The following is a 20375-nucleotide window of genomic DNA, read 5'->3' as shown; positions in this document are numbered from 1 at the left end:
TGTCCTGTTGAAAAATAAATGATGGTCCAACTAAACGCAAACCGGATGGAATAGCATGCCGCTGCAAGATGCTGTGGTAGCCATGCTGGTTCAGTATGCCTTCAATTTTGAATAAATCCCCAACAGTGTCACCAGCAAAGCACCCCTACACCATCACACCTCCTTCTCCATGCTTCACGGTGGGAACCAGGTATGTAGAGTCCATCCGTTCACCTTTTCTGCGTCGCACAAAGACACGGGGGTTGGAACCAAAGATCTCAAGTTTGGACTCATCAGACCAAAGCACAGATTTCCACTGGTCTAATGTCCATTCCTTGTGTTCTTTAGCCCAAACAAGTCTCTTCTGCTTGTTGCCTTTCTTTAGCAGTGGTTTCCTAGCAGATATTCTACCATGAAGGCCTGATTCACACAGTCTCCTCTTACCAGTTCTAGAGATGTGTCTGCTGCAAAAGGTGGCTACTTTGAAGAACCTAGAATATGAAATATATTTTCAGTTGTTTCACACTTTTTTGTTATGTATAATTCCACATGTGTTACTTCATAGTTTTTATGCCTTCAGTGTGAATCTACAATTTTCATAGTCCTGAAAATAAAGAAAACTCTTTGAATGAGAAGGTGTGTCCAAACTTTTGGTCTGTACTGTACGTTCTTTTTTTTGTTTGTTTAACCGCTTGACGACCAGACGCCGTCATTATACTGTGGCAGGTTGGCACGGCTGCGCAAACCGCCATAAGTGTACGTCGGCCACTTTAAGAGCTCTAGAGGGTGCCGGAGCCAATGCGCGTGCCCGGCTGCCGCGATGTTTACTGGTGACCCACAATCGCTCCTCAGAGAGCCAGAACAGGGATCTGTCAAATAAACAGACAGATCCCCATTCTTTCAGGGAAGTAGAGAGAGAGCTGCTGTTCCTAGTGATCAGGAACAATGATCTCTCTACTCCCAGTCAGTCCACTTCCCCCACAGTTAGAAACACCTCCCTAGGGAACACTTAACCCCTTGATCACCCCCTCGTGTTAACCCCTTCCCTGCCAGTGACATTTATACAGTAATCAGTGACTATTTTTAGCTCTGATCGCTGTATAAATGTCAATGGTCCCAAAAAAGTGTCAAAAATGTCCGATCTGTCTGCCGCAAAGTCGCAGTCCCACTAAAAATGGATGATCATCACCATTACTTGTAAAAAAATATATATATAAAAAAAATGCCATAAATATATCCCCTATTTTGTAGACGCTATAACTTTTGTGCAAACCAATCAATATACGCTTATTGCATTTTTTTACCAAAAATATGTAGAAGAATACATATTGGCCTAAACTGATAAAGACATTTTTTTTTTTTGGATATTTATCGTAACAAAAAGTAAAAAAAAATGTTTTTTTTTTTTTTTAAATTGCCACTCTCTTTTTTTGTTAAAAATAAAAACCGCAGATGTGATCAAATACCACCAAAGAAAGCTCTATTTGTGGGGAAAAAGGAAATCAATTTATTTAGGTTACAACGTTGCACGACCGCGCAATTGTCAGTTAAAGTGACGCAGTGCAATATCGCAAAAAATAGCCTGGTCAGGAAGTGGGTAAACCTTTCCGCGGCTGAAGTGGTTAACCTGCAGGTTGAATGTAAAAAACTGACTTGATTACCCCATTGACACACTTGATGTGGATGGGGGGTATCCTCCCTATTGTATTCTGAAATCAGGGAGACTTGCCCGCCATCAGAATACACTGTTCAGCACTGCCAGCTATAGCCCACGGCACTGATCGAGTAGAGAAAAACCTGACAGGGTGGTTGTAATGAAGTCAATGTGATTGACTTCTGTACAACCTCAGTGCCCACACATGGATCGAAATTTGGCTGGTCCCTGCTGGACTGAATGAATTTTGATCCATGTACAGTATGGCCATCCGGCTTTAAAGCCACTAAAAGATAACTTATCCAATTGCAGTACTTACATAGAACATACTATACTCCACAGAATTTATTTCACATGCCTAAACGTGGCACCCCTATAGGTCATAAGTCCAAAAAACAGACAGGAGGGGACTTCCTACACATGATTTGGACCTATGATAGGGTTAGGCCTTTTTTGTCGGAAGTTACTGCATTTCTTTCTGGTAGTTTTGATCTCCCTAACGCGTGCAGTCATAAATGGTGTTTGCTGGGCATTTTTGAAAACGTATGCCATGTACACACGACCGTTTTTCATGACGAGAAAAATGCAATTTTTTTAATTGGTCGTGAAAAACGGCCGTGTGTATGCTCCACAGCATTTTTATCGATGAGAAAAATGCCCGTTACAAATTTAGAACCTGCTCTATTTTTTCTCTATTTTTTGCTCTATTTTTTCTCATCGTTTTTCACGTTGTTCTATTTTTCACGTTGTGAAAAATGATCGTGTGTACGTTTTAACAAGGGGAAAAAACACGCATGCTCAGAAGCGAGTTATGAGACGGGAGCGCTCATTCTGGTAAAACTAGCGTTTGTAATGGAGATAGCACATTCGTCACGCTGTAACAGACTGAAAAGCACGAAGACTGAAAAGCGCAAATCGTCTCTCACCAAACTTTTACTAACACGCGGTAACACAAAATCAGCAAAAGCAGCCCAAAGGGTGGCGCCATTCGAATAGAACTTCCCCTTTATAGTGCCGTTGTACGTGTTGTCGTACGTGTTGTACAGGTTTGTTATTTTCTTCTATTATGCTTCCTGATTTATGTATCTTGTATCCTTGGAATTTTGTGAAAGCTGACATTGCTTCTGTTCACATTGCTATCTCCATGTTAGAATTCATGATATGTGAATGTCCTTTTATGTTTAATAAAACCAAGCTGTCCCAAAATCGTGCCTCACATGCCCCACGGGCTGCGTTCCGGGGCGATCTGTCACCCACCGTGTCCCCCGGACATGACCGATGACAGATCACTGTACCAGCTCGCTGCCAGTACCATGTGATCTATGTGGCCAACCACAGCAGATCACATGACAGTTGTACTCAATAAAAGGCATCGTTACATGTCTTTCGTTGTGTACTATTGTGATGAGCTCTGTGATTGGTCTCGGTCATCACATGGTACAGACAGGGCCAATCACAGCTCTTCACAATAGTAAACACTGAATGGGTAGTTTTCATTTAGAAAAAATCTCCCCAGAGTAGTAAAAAAAGTGTACGGTATTGAAGTGGTTAAAAAAGCTACTGAAAGGGAACTTTATATGAGCAGGAGTACATGCTACATTCCTCTGATTTAATAATGCAAAGTGAATGCCCAAATAAGTTAAGAAATATATTAATTTATTGTTACCATGACTGTTGTTACAATATGTTGCTCTGAAGATAGTAACATTTTATACATGTGTACACAAACATGTTATACATAGATACCCTGTACTGTGTTTACTGATGCCTGAGATGTATTGCTCATGTTGTAAGTAAATCATTAACATTTATATAGTTCTGAATAAACAGAAAAATGTCTGCAGACCAATAAAGTAAACAGATAGTTAAGCGGTTTTAATCATGTGATATTTTAAGATGCATTCCCAGGCATCAAAGTTCTTAGTAAGTGGGCAAGCCCCTTCACCTTTTTTTTTTCTTTTTTTTTTAAATTGCAGGTTTTCTTATTGGGACATCCTGAAATCCTGGCATGCTGTACTTGATGATACGCAGACTGTTTCATCAGTGCATTATTTGGGGTTGTGCATGTAATATGTCCTTGTTCTTGTAAATAGCTGCCATTTTTAAGCTGCCAGATCACTATATACAGTACTTGTCCACATAATATCAAAGGCCGTCAGGGTTTTATGGTGGATTTTGCCCAGGAAGGGAAGGTTTGTAGGTTGAACATGTAATATCCCCAGGTGTTAATGGACAATGTGATAACAAGCACTCCTATAATATTCAGTAAAAATCCTGCTTTTGCCTATGACAAGAAAAAAAAAAAATCACATGTTACACAATGAACTTGCATGTTTTTGTTGTACAACTATTAGTTAAAAAATGTATATCTTACAGTAAGTGAAATCATTAACACTTGGTATAGTATTCATTCAAACAACTTAGTATTATGCTTGTCAGGCTTTTAGGGTTATTTTACATTAAAGCGGTTCTCCACCCTAAAGTGAAGTCACGCTGATCGGAACCCTCCCCCCCTCCGGTGTCACAATTGACACCTTTTAGGGGGAGGGGGGTGCAGATACCTGTCTAAAGACAGGTATTTGCACCCACTTCCGGCCCGGCATTCACAGGCAAAAGACGGGCATTGCGTCACATCCCGTCGCCCCCCCCCCCCCCGTTGTGTGCTGGGAACACTCGGCTCCCAGCACACAGTGGGAGCCAATCGGCGGGCGTGGCGCGACTCGCGCATGCGCCGTAGGGAACCGGGCAGTGAAGCCGCAGCGCTTCACTTCCTGGTTCCCTCAGCGTGGATGGAGGGGGGAGCAGCAGGGTGACGAGCGATCGCTCGTGCTCTGCTGCGGATGGCGCTGGACTCCAGGACAGGTAAGTGTCCTATTATTAAAAGTCAGCAGCTGCAGTATTTGTAGCTGCTGGCTTGTAATATGTTTTTTTGGTGGAACATCCGCTTTAATGACCAGTGGCTGAGCCTTTGTTTTATCATCCCACCCTGACCCCCACCCCCCTCCCACCGGAATTTCTGCGTGCTGTAATGATCACAGGCTGCAAACCATGGATGATCAAGGTGAAGAAATGTCATCGGCACACTAAGGATTCCTCTAAAGCAATGATGGCAAACTTTGGCATCCCAAATGTTTTGGAACTACATTTCCCATGATGCTCAGTTATACCGCAGAGTACATAAGCATCATGGGAACTGTAGTTCCAAAACATCTGGGGTGCCAAGTTTCGCCGTCACTGCTCTAAAGGGTCCAAAGCTTTATTATCATGGTCAACGTTTCGGAGCCACGCAGACAAGTTAGCTGTACACATGCCTCAGCCACAATGCTTTGCTTTTTGGCTGTGGCATTTTTAACTCAGGCTTCAGAGTTTGACAGGCAGCACCGTCTGGGATGAATAGGGCTGCACCACAGCCGCAAGCAAAATGCTTGGTTTGCTGTTTTGGCACAGTCTTGCATTGTAATGTTGCCATTCAGAAAAACAAAACCAAAAAAAAAAAAGGCATTAGTGCCACCTCTTAAATTCCTGACAGCAGTTGCTATACCATCCTCTGAAAAGCGATAGACTGTGGATCACTTTTTACAGAGGTAAGAATTGCTGCCAGTGTAAAAAGAAGCCCGTAACTCCTGGCTCCTCCTCTTCTTGAGTGCCCCGAAGGAGAGCCACTTTCTCTGGGGGCACTCGTGCGGGTGCGTTCCTGTGTCCAGCTACTGCGTCCATCGACACAGTCAGCAGGACTCGCCCCCGCCCCCCGGCTCACACATCGTTGGATTTGATTAACAGCAGCGGGAGCCAATGGCTCAATCTATCCAATGAGGCCTCAAGACACCGGGGAGAGCTGGTGTGCTTGTCCCCATCGTTGGAAAGACTGTGTTTAGATAAGTAAAAGGCATAGGCCCGGATTCACGTAGCACTTACGCCGACGTATCTCAAGATACGCCGCGTAAGTGCACATATGCGCCGTCGTATCTATGCGCCTTACTCTGAAAGCAAGATACGCCTGTAAATAGGCTTCATCCGACCGACGTAAGTTTCCTATGCCGTCGTATCGTGGGTGCATATTTACGCTGGCCGCAAGGGGCGCTCCCATTGATTTAGGATTTCAATATGCAAATGAGTGAGATACGCCGATTCATGAACGTACTTGCTTCGTTTTTTACGTCGTACATAGTACGTGAATAGGGCTAGTCGTAGGTTACGTTCAAGTCGTAGGCAGCGTTTCGACGTAACTTAGGCAGTTGTTTTGACGTGATTCTGAGCATGCGCACTGGGAAGCTTCCATGGGACGGCGCATGTGCCGTTCGTTATTCTATCTTGATGGCGCTCGGCCCATCATTTACATGGGGTCACGTCTCATTAGCATGGCTCACGCCCACTGCCACTTACGACGAGTTAGGCCGAGGGAACCAGCGTAGATTAGGGAGCAAGTGCTTTGTGAATACTGTGCTCGCCGCTCTGCGCTACGTCGGCGTAGCGTATATTCGATACGCTACGCCGGCATAACTATGTGCCAAGGTATGTGAATCCGGGCCATAGAATTCATTAAGGTGAAAAACCCTAAGGCCCCGTACAGACGACCGAACGTGTCTGCTGAAACAGGTCCGCGGACCAGTTTCAGCAGACATGTTCGGTCGTCTGTACAGCCGAGTGGACAGGATTCCAGCGTACATTTGCCCACCGGGCCTTTTTCCAGCGGGCAAATATTTCCAAACTTGTTTAGAAACAGCCCGCTGGAATCCTGTCCGTCGGACATGTTCGGTCGTCTGTACAGACCTACCATACATGTCCGAGCGGCCGCCATCGCTCGCATGCGTCGAATGACTTCGACGCATGCGTGGAAGCATTGAACTGGCAGGGCCGCGCACGTCGCCGCGTCATCGTCGCGGCGACGGCGCGGCCTCGTCGCCGCATATCGAGTACGCTGGGATTTCTGTATGATGGTGTGTACAGCCATCATACAGAAATCCCCGGGCAGACATGTATGCTGAAAACGGTCCGGCGGACCGTTTTCATCGTACATGTTTGCCCGTGTGTACAAGGCCTGAGAGTTTACAACCCCTTTAAAGTGTGCCTGTAGACACAGGTTTTTAAACTTGCCTCGCCGTGTCTTCCGGTATTGCGGCTCTAGCGCTATGAGTGGCTGGAGCCGCGATGTCGTCACTCCCGCGCATGCGCACGGGAGACTTCTTTCCGGCAAGGTCTGGCGGCTGCCAGGCCTTAAGCCGAAAATCACCTGTGCGCATGCGCCTCTGCATTCAGCGGCTCATTGCGAGGGGAATATCTCCTAAACCGTAAAGGTTTAGGAGATATGTTTTTTAGCTACAGGTAAGCCTTGTTATAGGCTTACCTGTAACTAAAAGTTAAAATAATCCCTATACAACCACTTTAAAGGATCTGACAGATAGTACAGTATACCTTCAGAGGTCTCGTGGTGTCCATGCCGCGACAGGTCAGGGCTGTTTTGGCTGCAAAAGTGTCTGTTTTGGTGGAAAGAGGGGGACCAAATCAATATTAGGTGATCACCATAATGATATGGCTGATTGTTGCATATCAGTGTATGGTAGTCCTGTACAGCCTGAGATTAAAAAGTTATATTTGTATCTCAGACATTTCTTCAACCTCCCTGTTTGCCTTTAACTTTTTGACATCTTTCTGGCTTGATAGACTATCCCCAAGTTCTAGATAAGGCTGGCAATAAAATGACAGTAATTGCTGGGGATTTCTTTCCTGTATAGAAAAATTTAATCATTTCACTATTCCCTCTGTTGTTTGCACCTCCATCATCAGTTCAGAGAAGTAGCAGAAGAGGTTCTGGAAGGTGGTGTGGGTTTTGGATACAGCCACAGGGAAGAAAGTTTTGCAGGTACGCATGCACAATTTTACTGAGCTATTCTACAGGAGTTGCATGAAAAAAAGAATTCTGCTCTAACTGTATAGCATTGTAGAACTGAAGGACATGTTGGTCATACGTACCATATCCACAACCTTGAGCTGCCCATATGCAAAGGCTATAGCATTTGGAGGTGTGGCCACTGGTAGCATAAAGGCTAAAGAGGCAGAGAGTGTGCATGGAAGCATTATGTATAATGGATTCAGTTCTATTGCTTTTGCCTAAAAAAAAAAACAGAAAAGAATAAAGAATATTAGAGCCCAGAATTCACTTTACACCAGTTTACAGTCATTCTCATGATTTCTGATTGGTTAGCTGATATATATGTAGCACTACCCCCAGAGGAGCTGCTGGTTGTTTCGGGTGGCGCGATTACCTCATGGCTCTCTGAATTGCTAGGGGTGGATCATGCGTATTGCATTTGGTAGAAGTAAAGGAATGTCCAGAACAGGTGCTCTTTGCTGTGCTTTTTATTACCCAGCCGGGTAAAAACAATAAAACTTGTGGTGAGGAAAGTAAAGTTGAAGGAAGAAAGGAGAATAGCAGATTCAGGCGTAATAATAGGGAAACGGTTCTGCTCCCAAGCGTAACACTTCTTTGCGCCACTCCTGCCTGAGTGGGTTTAGTGTACCCGGACAGGCCTCTCTCACTGACCTGGCAGCCGGAGTATCACTCGGACAATTGTAGGATAAAGTCTCTGCCACAGACCCTCCTTGGTGAACTTGAGCTTGAGGAAAAGTCTCTGCCACAGACCCTCCTTGGTGAACCTCAGAGAGACGCCTTTGCCGCAGACCCTCTCTGACTTGTAGTTATGTATGCAATCCTCCTTAGATAAATTACGCCTGGATTTCCTTCAACTTGTCGCCCAGGTACTGACTGACAGGTGATCAATCCTTCAGTGTCCGGCTACCTTGATCCCCGGCCGTTTGTCAAGGCCCTTTTTGATCGCCAGCTTCTCAATGGCGCTCCTCAGACGGACTCCCCACCGAACAGAAATACAGCTTGGGATCCTCAAAGGCACTCACTGGGTCCCCGTCGCTGCTCAGTTGCCCCGGGCCAACATGGTACCGGAACCAGGAACACTGCAAGGCATGCATGCCCCGGCCAGGTAGGCCATAATGCCAGGGCGCCGTGATGTGGTCACCCTAAAGGTGGGTGCCACACTCAAAGAAGAAGACCCAGAACCAATGGCGTCTGCCTCATAAATACCCTTCCCCAGCATGCACAGCGAGGCCAAACCCTCCTGATTGGCTGCTGGGAAAGAGCACCCAAACCTGGACTCCACTGCCGCCACCTGCAGCACCGGGGTTGGAAGAACACCCCAATACAACAGAATAGCCTACAGCACAGCACAGCTGAGACAGAGACCCTGTTTTACACTCAACAATTTGGATCAGAGTTTAACTACACTCAGATCTCCCTCTAAATTTAACTAGCACTGGTACTATAAAGTACGCAGGCGCTACACATATATATATATTTTTTACATATACACACTCTTATCAATAAATGTAAACAAACATTTTAAAATGTATTAAAACATGGACAATGTCAGTAGAGGAGTGGATGATGTCAGTCAGTAAAGCAGTGAACGTGTCAATAAGGGGCAGAAGTTGGTGTCAGTAGAGCAGTGGATGGTGTCAGTAGCAGGGGGAATCTGTTATCACTTTATTAGGTACACCTGTTCATTTGCTTGGTAACACAAATTGCTAATCAGCCAATAATATGGCAGCAACTCAATGCAGTTAGGCATCCAGATGTGGTGAAGACTTGCTGAAGTTCAAACCGAGCATTAGAATGGAGAAGAAAAGAGATTGAAGTGACTCTGAACGTGGCATGGTTGTTGGTGCCAAATGGACTGGTCTAATGCCGCGTACACACGGTCGTTTTTTGTGATGAAAAAAAAAAGACATTTTTAAAAACGTCATTTAAAATGACTGTGTGTGGGGAAAACGTTGTTTTATGTCTTTTGAAAAACGACCAAAAAAAAATTTGAGCGTGCTTCAATTTTTTATGTCGTTTTTCAAAACGTCGTTTTTTGTGTCATAAAAAATCACAGTGTGTAGCTAAAACGATGTTTAAAACGACGTTTTTAAACCCGCGCATGCTCAGAATCAAGTTATGACGCGAGCTTGAATGGAACAGAGTGCCGCCGTACGTGCTGAACGTAACCACGCTTTGCTAGAGCTCTTTGAAAAAACGATGTTGTGTATGCTACGTCGTTTTTTTAAATGAAGTTTGAAAAACTTCGTTTTTTTTCATGAGAAAAAAATGACGTTTTTTTTCATCACAAAAAACGAACGTGTGTCAGGGTTTAGTTCCTCTTTTAGAGAATCTATTTTCTGAACATGTTAAACTGCACTAAGGGCCCATTTACACTAGGAATTGTATGTGAATCTCACAGGAATGCTATGCCTATTGATTTTGAATGGACTGAAATCACACCGCAAAATAACTAGCGAATGCACTACTTTTTGAAACGTACGGCAACCACTTTGCATGGTACTATTGTACTATGTGATCAGGTGTGGGCAAACACACTCCGTTTTTGGGTGTCAATAACTTTTCACTGGTCTCTGCAGCAGATCGCAAGGCCAGTGCGATTGGAATATGGTGCAAGAAGCCGCACGGGTACATGGCTTTCCCGCACTGCATTCTAGTGTGAACAGGCCCTAAGGGTGAATAAAGAAGCATTCTCTTTCCTTGAAAAATTGCTGATGTAAGCCTGATTATATCAGGAAAGTAAAGATTTTAAATAATATAAAAGTTGTACTTTGGACATCTGGAAGCTGGAAAGGCTTTTACTGCTTTAGTTTATGATCAACTTTTAAGCTTCAAAAAAAATAAAAAATTATCTTTATGTTCTGTACCCATTATCTGCATAAGATGGGCAGTTGGATTTCTCACTATATTGTTGCTACATACCCAATTTTGTTGTCCCCTTTATCAGAAAGCTTGTTGAGAGGAGTCATAAGACTCTGTTCCTGAAACCAACACGCTCATCCATGTCTTTATGGACCTTGTTTGTGCACTGGTGCGCAGTCCTGTTGGAACAGGAAGGAGTCATCCCCAAACAGTTGCCACAAAGTTGAAAGCATGAAATTGGCTACATAGAAGCTATGGCCTATATCAGACAGGTTGGTCTGATCTGGGAGGAACTAGGGGCTGGAAATAGCTGTTCAGGTTCTTTACTGTAAGGCCCCGTACACATGTCCGAGGAACTCGACGGGCAAAACACATCGTTTTGCTCGTCGAGTTCCTTGTGAAGCCGCCGATGATCTCGGCGAGCCAGGTTTCCCCATTGACTAACGAGGAAATACATGTTCTCTATTTGGCTCGACGAGTTCCTCGTCGGCTTCCTCGGCCAAAAGTGTACACACGGCCGGGTTTCTCGGCAGAATACGGCTCCGATTGAGTTTCTGGCTGAATTCTGCCGAGAAACTCGGTCGTGTGTACGGGGCCTAAGAGCGGCAAGGATGTGAAATTGCCTTCCACAGGCGGCGTTTTCAAGGGGAGGCATCCATAGTTTAAAAAAAAAATTGGATAAGCACCTGAACGGCAACATACAGGTATATACAATGTAATTATGACATATAATCATACAATTTTTTTTATCATTCTGGTTTTTCATCCATCCTCTCCCCTAGAGCCTTGCATGCATCTCGTGGGTCTACCCCATCCCCGGCGGTATGCTGTGGCTTTCTGTCCACTGTGCGCCCCCCTGGCCCTTCTGGAGCTTCTGTGGGGGGAATGGGGTTATCCCCGCCTCAACCCTGGGCAAGACAACTTTTTACAGAGCCACTATCCCATTCCTTCATGGGCAATCGCTTGGCCTTTATATACATTCATATGGGATTCGTCATCATAGGTAATGTACTAGTCCCTAGTTCACTTTTACAGAGTTTACGGAACATCTTCTTAGTACTTATTTATTTATTTATCCATTCCTTTTCATTATGTTCTGTAGCCAATGTATATGCATCCCTCTCCTGATGAGTGGCTATAACTGCCACGAAACGTGTCGAGACACATGAGTCTTCTGATTCAAGGATGCCAAGCTTAGCTCTCTTTTATGCACTTTACTGTATGATTTCATTTTGTATGATGATTATACTTTATTGGATCTGTATATGTATCTAATTTACTTTTCAATTGTTCTTTTTCTGTATCAACTATGTTTATTAAGTATGTCAACTTGATCATGTTTATTTTTATTTTATTATTATGTTTCTTTTTGAAACCATGTGTCATGCATTGATACATGACACAATCTATGTTACAAAGGGTAGTATGTGTAATCATGGATCCTAAATTGATCAAATGTTAATAATCAGACTTCATTATCAAAGGGTCTTGTGCTGCCCCGCATAGGGAAACACAACACATGACCCCGAAAAATTTGGCATCATTTCATTCATTATGTTACATACACATGCTTCATCTAAAGTTTTATTTACCATTTTTTTTCCATTTTACCACTGACATATAATCACACACATAGGTTGGACTTGATGGACTTGTGTCTTTTTTTCAACCTTGCCTACTATGTAACTATGTATAAGTGATTCTGCGTGGGAGGGCTGCCCTGTAGCAGTAAATCTGCTATAGGATGGTCCTTAACTTGTTATCTACACTATGGAAGACACATTTTTGGAAAATACTACTGCATACATTATTTTGAGGTAAATAAAAGGAAACTGCACTTAGGCAGGTTGCAGTCTGTACTCCCCACTTCAGTTGCCACTCAACTGAAGCTGAAATGCAAAAGGGAAAGGACGTTCTGCAGAACTTTGTTTGCTCTTTGACTTCCTGCAGTCACAAGGAGACTGTCATGAAGATCCTGCCAGAAACAGGTGACTCAGACTTTGCGGTTCCCGATTGCGGCTGCGACCGTGCATGCGTGTGCGTGCACGGGTGCACACCTCTGTTGGAGCCAGGCGGGTTATTTAAGCCAGCCTCTCACACCATCCCCGCTGTCTGCTCTACAGCGTTGTGTATCTGAAACCTGATCTGAGACTTAACCTGTGAAAGACCCCGGCTTACCTGTGACTATTCCAGCCATCCGACTGCACCTGATCCTTGGCCTGTTCTGACTACCCTTCTGTCTGCACCTCTGTACCTCGCCGCCCACCCGATAACCGACCCGGCCTGTCTGACCATCCAGTCTGCTCCAGTCTGCTGAACGGTTCCAGCCTGTTCCTAGTTCCAGTCCAGCTGAATGGTTCCAGTCTGTTCCTAGTTCCGGTCCAGCTGAATGGTTCCAGTCTGTTCCTAGTTCCGGTCCAGCTGAATGGTTCCAGTCTGTTCCTAGTTCCGGTCCAGCTGAATGGTTCCAGTCTGTTCCTAGTTGCGGTCCAGCTGAATGGTTCCAGTCTGTTCCTAGTTCCAATCCAGTCTGCTAAGCTGATCCAGTCTGCTGAGCCTATCCAGTCTGCTAAGCTGATTCAGTCTGCTGAGGCTATCCAGTCTGCTGAGCCTATCCAGTCTGCTAAGCTGATTCAGCCTGCTGAGCCTGTCCAGTCTGCTAAGCTGATCCAGTCTGCTGAGCCTATCCAGTCTGCTAAGCTGATCCAATCTGCTGAGCCGATCCAGTCTGCTAAGCTGATCCAGTTCCGGTATACCAATTCCTGCAAGGAAGCTTCTGCTGGACTGATCCACTTCCTCTTTCTGTTGATCCTGCCAGGCACCCGTGCCACTCCTTACTCCTGTGCCTACTGTTACCCTATCAGGGGGCCACGAGTGGGAGCCGTAAGGGAGGCCATCCTCTGCAATTCGGGCTCACAACCATCAGGTACGTGACAGAGACAGTTGTCCACTTGAATGTTGTCCCCACAAGACTTCAGCAGACATCTTGGGTCATGTAGAGTTTATTTAAGGCTCCAGCTTCCAGATTTGGTGCGCTTTGTGGCTAGTGTAGAGACAGGTTCCCTGTCAGTCCTTGGAGATAGTGAGAGGTTCAGGAGAAGGAAAGACAGTGCAGGGTTTATTCTTACCTCGCTTCAGGAAGGCCTCCTCATTGTAGACACTGTCGATATCTTCCAAGTCTACAGACCCAGTTATAGTTCAGAAGTGGCTCCAGGCGTGCGTGCCTACCCGCCAGGCCTTGTTGGGTTTTGCTGGACCTTTACTCCTGTGCCTACTGTTACCCTATCAGGGGGCCACAAGTGGGAGCCGTAAGGGAGGCCATCCTCTGCAATTCAGGCTCACAACTATCAGGTACGTGACAGAGACAGTTGTCCGCTTTAATGTTGTCTCCACAAGACTTTGGCAGACATCTTGGGTCATGCAGAGTCTATTTAAAACTCCAGCTCCCAGATTTGGTGCGCTTTGTGGCTAGTGTAGAGACAGGTTCCCTGTCAGTCCTTGGAGATAGTGAGAGGTTCAGGAGGAGGAAAGACAATGCAGGGTTTATTCTTACCTCGCTTCAGGAAGGCCTCCTCATTGTAGACACTGTCGACATTTTCCAAGTCTTCAGACCCAGTTATAGTTCAGAAGTGGCTCCAGGCGGGCGTGCCTACCCGCCAGGCCTTGTTGGGTTTTGCTGGACCTTTCTATAATATAACACTATTGCCTATCTTGGACTCTGTGTGTTTATTTCCCACCACACCGCACCACACCTTGCTCACATGCATGTCCCAATGATGGAACATATGTTGGTCATTTAATATTTGACTTTGTTTCTTACCATGGATGCCAGGATCGGTAGGAACAGTGTAGTTGTCGCTACATTACTGGTACATTCTGTGAATGTAGCAATCAGCAGACACAAGACTAGAGCAATAGCAGCTGGGGGAATACTCTGCAGTGGCGTGAGCTTTTCTCCAAGCCAGGTCGACAACCCAGAATCCTAGATGAGAAAAAACAAATGGGCTAGTGACTCTTTATTACAACATATTAAAATTTAACAACAAGATAGTAGTATTAAGTTACGTTTTAGTTTACAATAAGAGTAGCCCATCTCTGTCTCATTATAAGCATGTTTGATATGAAGCTAGGTGAGTCTATTATCTGGAAGTATAGAATATTACCTATGTGGCATGAAATCATAGAGCTTTTACTAAAACTCCCCAAGAAAGGCATTTCATATTTTTTTTATACGTATTTTACTGCCAAGTTCATGACTGGGTAAGTGACAGAACAGACTCTCTATTCCAAAGTATTTTTTTCTATGATATATTAACAATTTTTGTGTGGTAATAGGTAAACTAACACTTTAAAACAACACTATGGGGTTGATTTACTAAAGGCAAACCCACTTTGCACTACGTGCACTTGGAAGTTCACTTGCATATGCAGCCGCTTTAGATCTGAGGGGAAGATCTGAAAAAAGGGCGGAAGCTCTGCTGATTTTATCATCCAATCATGTGCAAGCAAAAATGCTGTTTATTTTCTTTGCATGTCCCCCTCAGATCTACAGTGACTGCACTTCCAAGTAGTGCAAAGTGGATTTTCCTTTAGTAAATCAACCCGTATATCTTACCTCACTGCCCTTAGCTAAAGCAAAGCCTCCTCCCAGCAGGATGACGATGTTCCAGGGCATCTTCTCGTTTACAGTCTTCCAGTCCAAGAGAGGTGGTGGTACACGGATTCTTATTTTTTTGCCTAGATTTAAATGAAGCAGCAGAAAAAGATAAAAGGTGCTGTAAAGACATTTATTAAAATGTATCTTTAGTGTCCTTATTAACAACTAGAAATTAAATAAATATGATGGTCTGTGGTAGTCCAAGTAAAGTTCCAAACAAGTAGCTGAATATGCACTTTGCATATACACCACCTCAATACCAGGCACTTCCCAGTGTTGCGAACCGTCTGTATTTTTACGGACAGTCCGTAAAAACTGACACTTTTTTCCCCCGTTCGTAAATGTTCGTGGTTGCGGGAATGTGCCAGTAAAAATAGCCGAGATCGGTTCGGCTTGGAACTGCGCATGGAGATTGGAGGCAGGGGTGATGGTGGCTGCAGTGGCACCGTAGAGGGGGATAGAGGCAGGGTGCAATGGAGGCAGGGGGAGATTGGAGGCAGGGGGTGTTAGTGGCAGGGGGTGTTGGTGGCACCGCAGAGGGTGGGGGATTGAGACAGGGGTTGTTGGTGGCATCGCAGAGGGGGATGGAGGCAGGGGACGATGGAGGCAGGGGGTGATTGGAGGCAGGGGGCCTGGGGGAGATTGGAGGCAGGGGGTGATTGGAGGCAGGGGGTGTTGGTGGCACCGCAGAGGGGGAGGGTGGCATCGCAGAGGGTGGGAATGGAGACAGGGGTTGTTGGTGGCACCGCAGAGGGGGATGGAGGCAGAGGGAGATTGAAGGCAGAGGGAGATTGTGGCACCGCAGAGGGGGGTGAAGGCAGGGGGTGTTGGTGGCAGAGGGGGATGAAGGCAGGGGGTGATGTGACTAAATAATTTGCCCTTATTATATCGGGAAAAAAAAATCATTAAATCACATTGCTATTTGCCTAGCGTACTTGTTTGTAGCCTAAATATTGAAATGTGCACCTAAAAATGTAATTTAGTAACTTTTGTGAAATACCAGTAAAAACGTGGCTGCACCAGTAAATTTCGGGTGATGTGCCAGTAAATTTCAATCTGGTAGGTTGGCAACACTGGCACTTTCATCCGCTTCCTGCCCAGGCCATTTTTGAATGGTGTCACATTTTGAATGACAATTGTGCGGTCATGCAACACTGTACCCAAATACTTTTTTTGTATCTTTTTCTTCACACAAATAAAGCTTTCTTTTGGTGGTATTTAATTACTGCTGGGATTTAAAAAAAAAAAAAGAGACAGATAATTTTGAAAAAATATATATTTTTTTCTTATTTTCTGTCAGTAAATGTAGTAAATAATTAGTTTTGTCCTTCACTGATGTGCACTGATAGGCACTGATGAGGTGGCACTTATGGGCACTGATGGGACAGCACTTATGGGCACTGATTAGGTGGCACTGATGAGGAGGTACTAATATGCCACACTGATGGGCACTGATATGCGGCACTGGTGGGCACTGATAGGTGGCCCTGGTGGAAACTTATAGGCAGCAGTGGTGGGAACTGATGGGCAGCACTGGTGGACAGTGATAGGCGGCATGGATAGGCAGCACTGATGGGTGACGCTGATGGGCAGTGAGGGCAGCACTGATGAGCTGGCACTGATGGGAGGCACTGACTGGCATCACTTATGAGCACCGATTGATGGCACTGCTGGGGCTTTTCTGTAATCAGGGCACTGATGAGGTCTTTCCAGAACGAGAGCCGCACTGTCCCTCCATCATTTGACGGTGGGTGGGCGACAAGTGGTTAAGATTTAAGAACAACCTTGTCTGGTTAACAAAAAATACTGATGAAAAGCCCCTGCAAGATAGGTATTATACTCCCCTCTGTGGTGGACCTGGTTTCCTGCCTTCCCTTTATTCCAAGCCCTGCAGCCCCTACCAGCATCTTCAGCATTCAACACTTCCATGAGTGTTGATGGCTGTCTCACTCAACATAGTGTGGTTCCATTCTCCCACACCTACACTTCATACATGCTAAAGTCATCCATATTTGGACTAATAGGCGATTGCACATGGGTGCCTGAGCCTGTTTAATGTAAATTACAGCCTCTTTCCCCCACCCAGAAAGTCAAAGTGCTGTTTACAGCCTCCCATTGACACAAATGGCTATGTACCAACTGTACTTTGGGCTTACGCTAGTGCTATCTTAACACGTATAGCATAAGGGCATATGCAAAAAATAAAAAAATGTTGTTTGCATTTGATCCGTATGGTATAATTCATGTACTGCTGTATACCCAGAGTACCACCAAGCACAGCCACTCATGTATATGGGGAGCTGTACACAGCATCTGGCCAGCCAGGACAAGGTGGGGGAAAAGGCCATAAGTTATGTTAAATGGGCTCGGACACCCATGTGCAAGAACTCATACTATACAATGATGAAACCAGCCCAGATATTGCTAACAATAATCATATGTCATCTCTTATTTTTGTTGTTAAGTGACTATTTCCAACCCAAGATAAGATAAACAAACCAAAGTAGGGATTTTGATGGAAAATTAAGAGGTTACTAAAGTGCGAAAATTCTAAAACTACAGAAAAAACTTTGTAAGTGATGTCACGTGTTGTGTATTTGTATTGTGTTTTCAAACAAAAACTGTACTGAATAAACAAAAATTGTATGATCTGGTATCGTACAAGAAATGTTTTTGTGTTTGTAAGTTTCTGAAAATTTCAGACGAAAGCTGTACACTAACGATCAGATTATCATACGATCACTTTAAAAGCTGTATTTTTTGTACGATTTTCTGATGTGTGTACTGGCCTTAAAGCGGTTGTAAACCTTAATTTTTCACTTTTACCTACAGGTAAGCCTATAACAAGGCAATGCGGGCGGTGCATGCGCAGAGGGAATCCACGGCGAAAGATCCGGCAGCCGCCGGACCTTGCCGATTTTAAATCTCCCGCGCGCACGCGCGGGAGTGACGTCATCGCCGCTCCAGCCAATCACAGCGCTGGAGCGGCGATACCCGGAAAGACACGCCGGAGCAAGATGACATCTCGCTCGGCGTGAACCAGGTAAGTGTTGTTCACCTCGTTTTGAGGTAAGTATTTCATAATCAGCTATTATACTAGCTGATTATGCATTTTGCCTTGCAGGTAAAAAAAAAATTATATATGCGGTTTACAACCGCTTTAAAGGTGTCAGGTGTCATCAAATTAAGTCATTTAAAACTTCATCGGATCAATTCCTTTCTTTGGTAATACACCAATAACATGTAAATGAGCTTGTTAATCAAGAGCTAATATGTTTTTTGTAAAAAGAAAACTACCCTCCGTTAAGCCTCATACACACATATGATTGTTGGACAACCGAGCGTCAGATTTTTGTGCCAGGATCTTGTCTTGCATACTAACGGTACACAAATTGTCGTGCCACAAACACGAACATAGTGACGTACTATGAGGAATTTCAGCTTTTGAGCACCGCCGTTTGGAACCCTTCTGCTAGGTTTGTGTTTGGTGAGCATTGATTCTGAGCAAACGTGTTTGTACTTTCGACTTTTGTGTGATGGATTTGTGTACTGGTCATACAAAAATCAGACGTGGAGTCGTTGTCCGGCCGAAAATTTACTAGCCTGTTATCCAAAATGTTTTGGCCGAAAATTGGAAAACAATTGTCTAAAGCCTTGTACACACGATCAGTCCATCCGATGAGAACGGTCTGATGGACCATTGTCATAGGTTAACCCGATGAAGCTGACTGATGGTCCGTCGTGCCTATACACCATCGGTTAAAAAACCGATCGTGTCAGAACGCGGTGACGTAAAACACAACGACGTACTGAAAAAAACAAAGTTCAATGCTTCCAAGCATGCGTCGACTTGATTCTGAGCATGCGTGGATTTTTAACCGATGGTTGTGCCTACTAACGATCGGTTTTGACCTATCGGTTAAGAATCTATCGGTTAAATTTAAAGCAAGTTTGCTTTTTTTTAACCTATGGATAAATAACCTATGGGGCCCACACACGATCGGTTTTGACCGATGAAAATGGTCCATCAGACCGTTGTCCTCTGGTTAACCTATCGTGTGTACGAGGCCTAAAGGAGCATACTAATGGTAAGAATTTAGGACAACAGTCTGTCAACAGACAATCCCCTTCCAGCAATCGAACCAAGTGTACGAGGCTTTAGGGAGAAAAACTATCAGCAAAGGTCCTTGCTCTTAGGCCTCGTACACACGACAGAGTTTCTCGGCAGAATTCGGCGAGAAACTCGGTCAGAGCCTGATTCTGCCGAGAAACTCTGTCGTCTGTACACTTTCGGCCCAATGGAGCCGCCGAGGAACTCGTCGAGGAAATAGAGAACATGTTCTCTATTTCCTCGTTGTTCTATGGGAGCTCTCGTCCCGCCGAGCTCCTCGTCGGCTTCAGGGCTGAACTGGCCGAGGAACTCGATGTGTTTGGCACGTCGAGTTCCTCGGCCGTGTGTACGGGGCCTCAGAAAACCCTCCATTCTGCTCACACAAAGCCTCTACCCCAGGTTGAAACACTTGTCAGGTGGTTTCTGATAAAGACAAGAGAAAACTCATACACCTTCTGCCTTTAAAGCAATGGGGTTGGCTGCAGGCTTCCTCATTTGCACTCTCTTGTCATGCTTGTGTTTCATCAGATTTGGCGACCCGTCAGAATGTGTAATGAAAGTGACGTTCCAGCGCCGCCATCTTTCTACACCCTGTACTCCTCCATAGTAAGAAATATACTGAGAAGGGGGAAGTGGTCACCTTGTTACACCCACTGGAGTTTTGCACTTTACACTTATTTTTAACAGTAAAGTGAGTTTATATAGTGAAATACAGTACTTAAAACTCTGACTGACTGGTTAGATGTTGAATTTTAAAAGCAGCGGCAAATGTGGTCATCTTATAGGCTTGCTAATCTGACAGAAATTTTGCTGCTTTTAAAATTCAACTTCTAAACATTTAGTTGAAGTTCTAAGTACTGTATTTGACTATATAAATTGATAAGTGTAAAATGCAAAACTCCGGTGTCCGCTTTCCCCCTTCTCACTGTATCCTTACTATGGAGAAGTGCGGGGTGTAGCAAGATGGTGGCGCCGGAACGTCACTTGCATTACACATTCTGACGGGTGGCCTAATCTGATGAAACACCTGGAATTGCATGAAAACAAAACTTTAGCCTAGGTTCACATTGGAGCGATTTGTCATGCGATGTGAGAAATCAAATCGCATGACAAGTCGCAGCCTATTGGCGGCAATGGCACTGTTCCAATCGGTGCAACACCGATTTTGCGGCGCCGCACCGATTGGCAAAAGTAGTTCCTGCACTACTTTTGCCGATTTCAG

General features: G+C 44.8%; 1 protein-coding gene across 1 annotated transcript in view; it reads right to left on the bottom strand.

The window, feature by feature from the left end:
- Positions 1 to 3268: 3268 nt before the first annotated feature.
- SLC13A2 (solute carrier family 13 member 2) overlaps positions 3269 to 20375 on the bottom strand; it is a 70936-nt gene continuing 53829 nt past the window's right edge. Inside the window, exons 9-12 of the mRNA XM_040338502.1 lie at positions 15001 to 15122; positions 14206 to 14367; positions 7604 to 7741; positions 3269 to 3917 (exon numbers count right to left, since the gene is read on the bottom strand). Of these exons, the coding sequence (XP_040194436.1) occupies positions 3789 to 3917; positions 7604 to 7741; positions 14206 to 14367; positions 15001 to 15122 (551 nt within the window). The 3' untranslated portion in view covers positions 3269 to 3788. The remainder of the gene's footprint in view (positions 3918 to 7603; positions 7742 to 14205; positions 14368 to 15000; positions 15123 to 20375) is intronic.

Source organism: Rana temporaria, chromosome 2, assembly GCF_905171775.1.
Source record: "Rana temporaria chromosome 2, aRanTem1.1, whole genome shotgun sequence".
In the NCBI taxonomy this organism is placed as follows: domain Eukaryota; kingdom Metazoa; phylum Chordata; class Amphibia; order Anura; family Ranidae; genus Rana; species Rana temporaria.
This window is presented reverse-complemented; position numbering and strand designations above follow the sequence as displayed.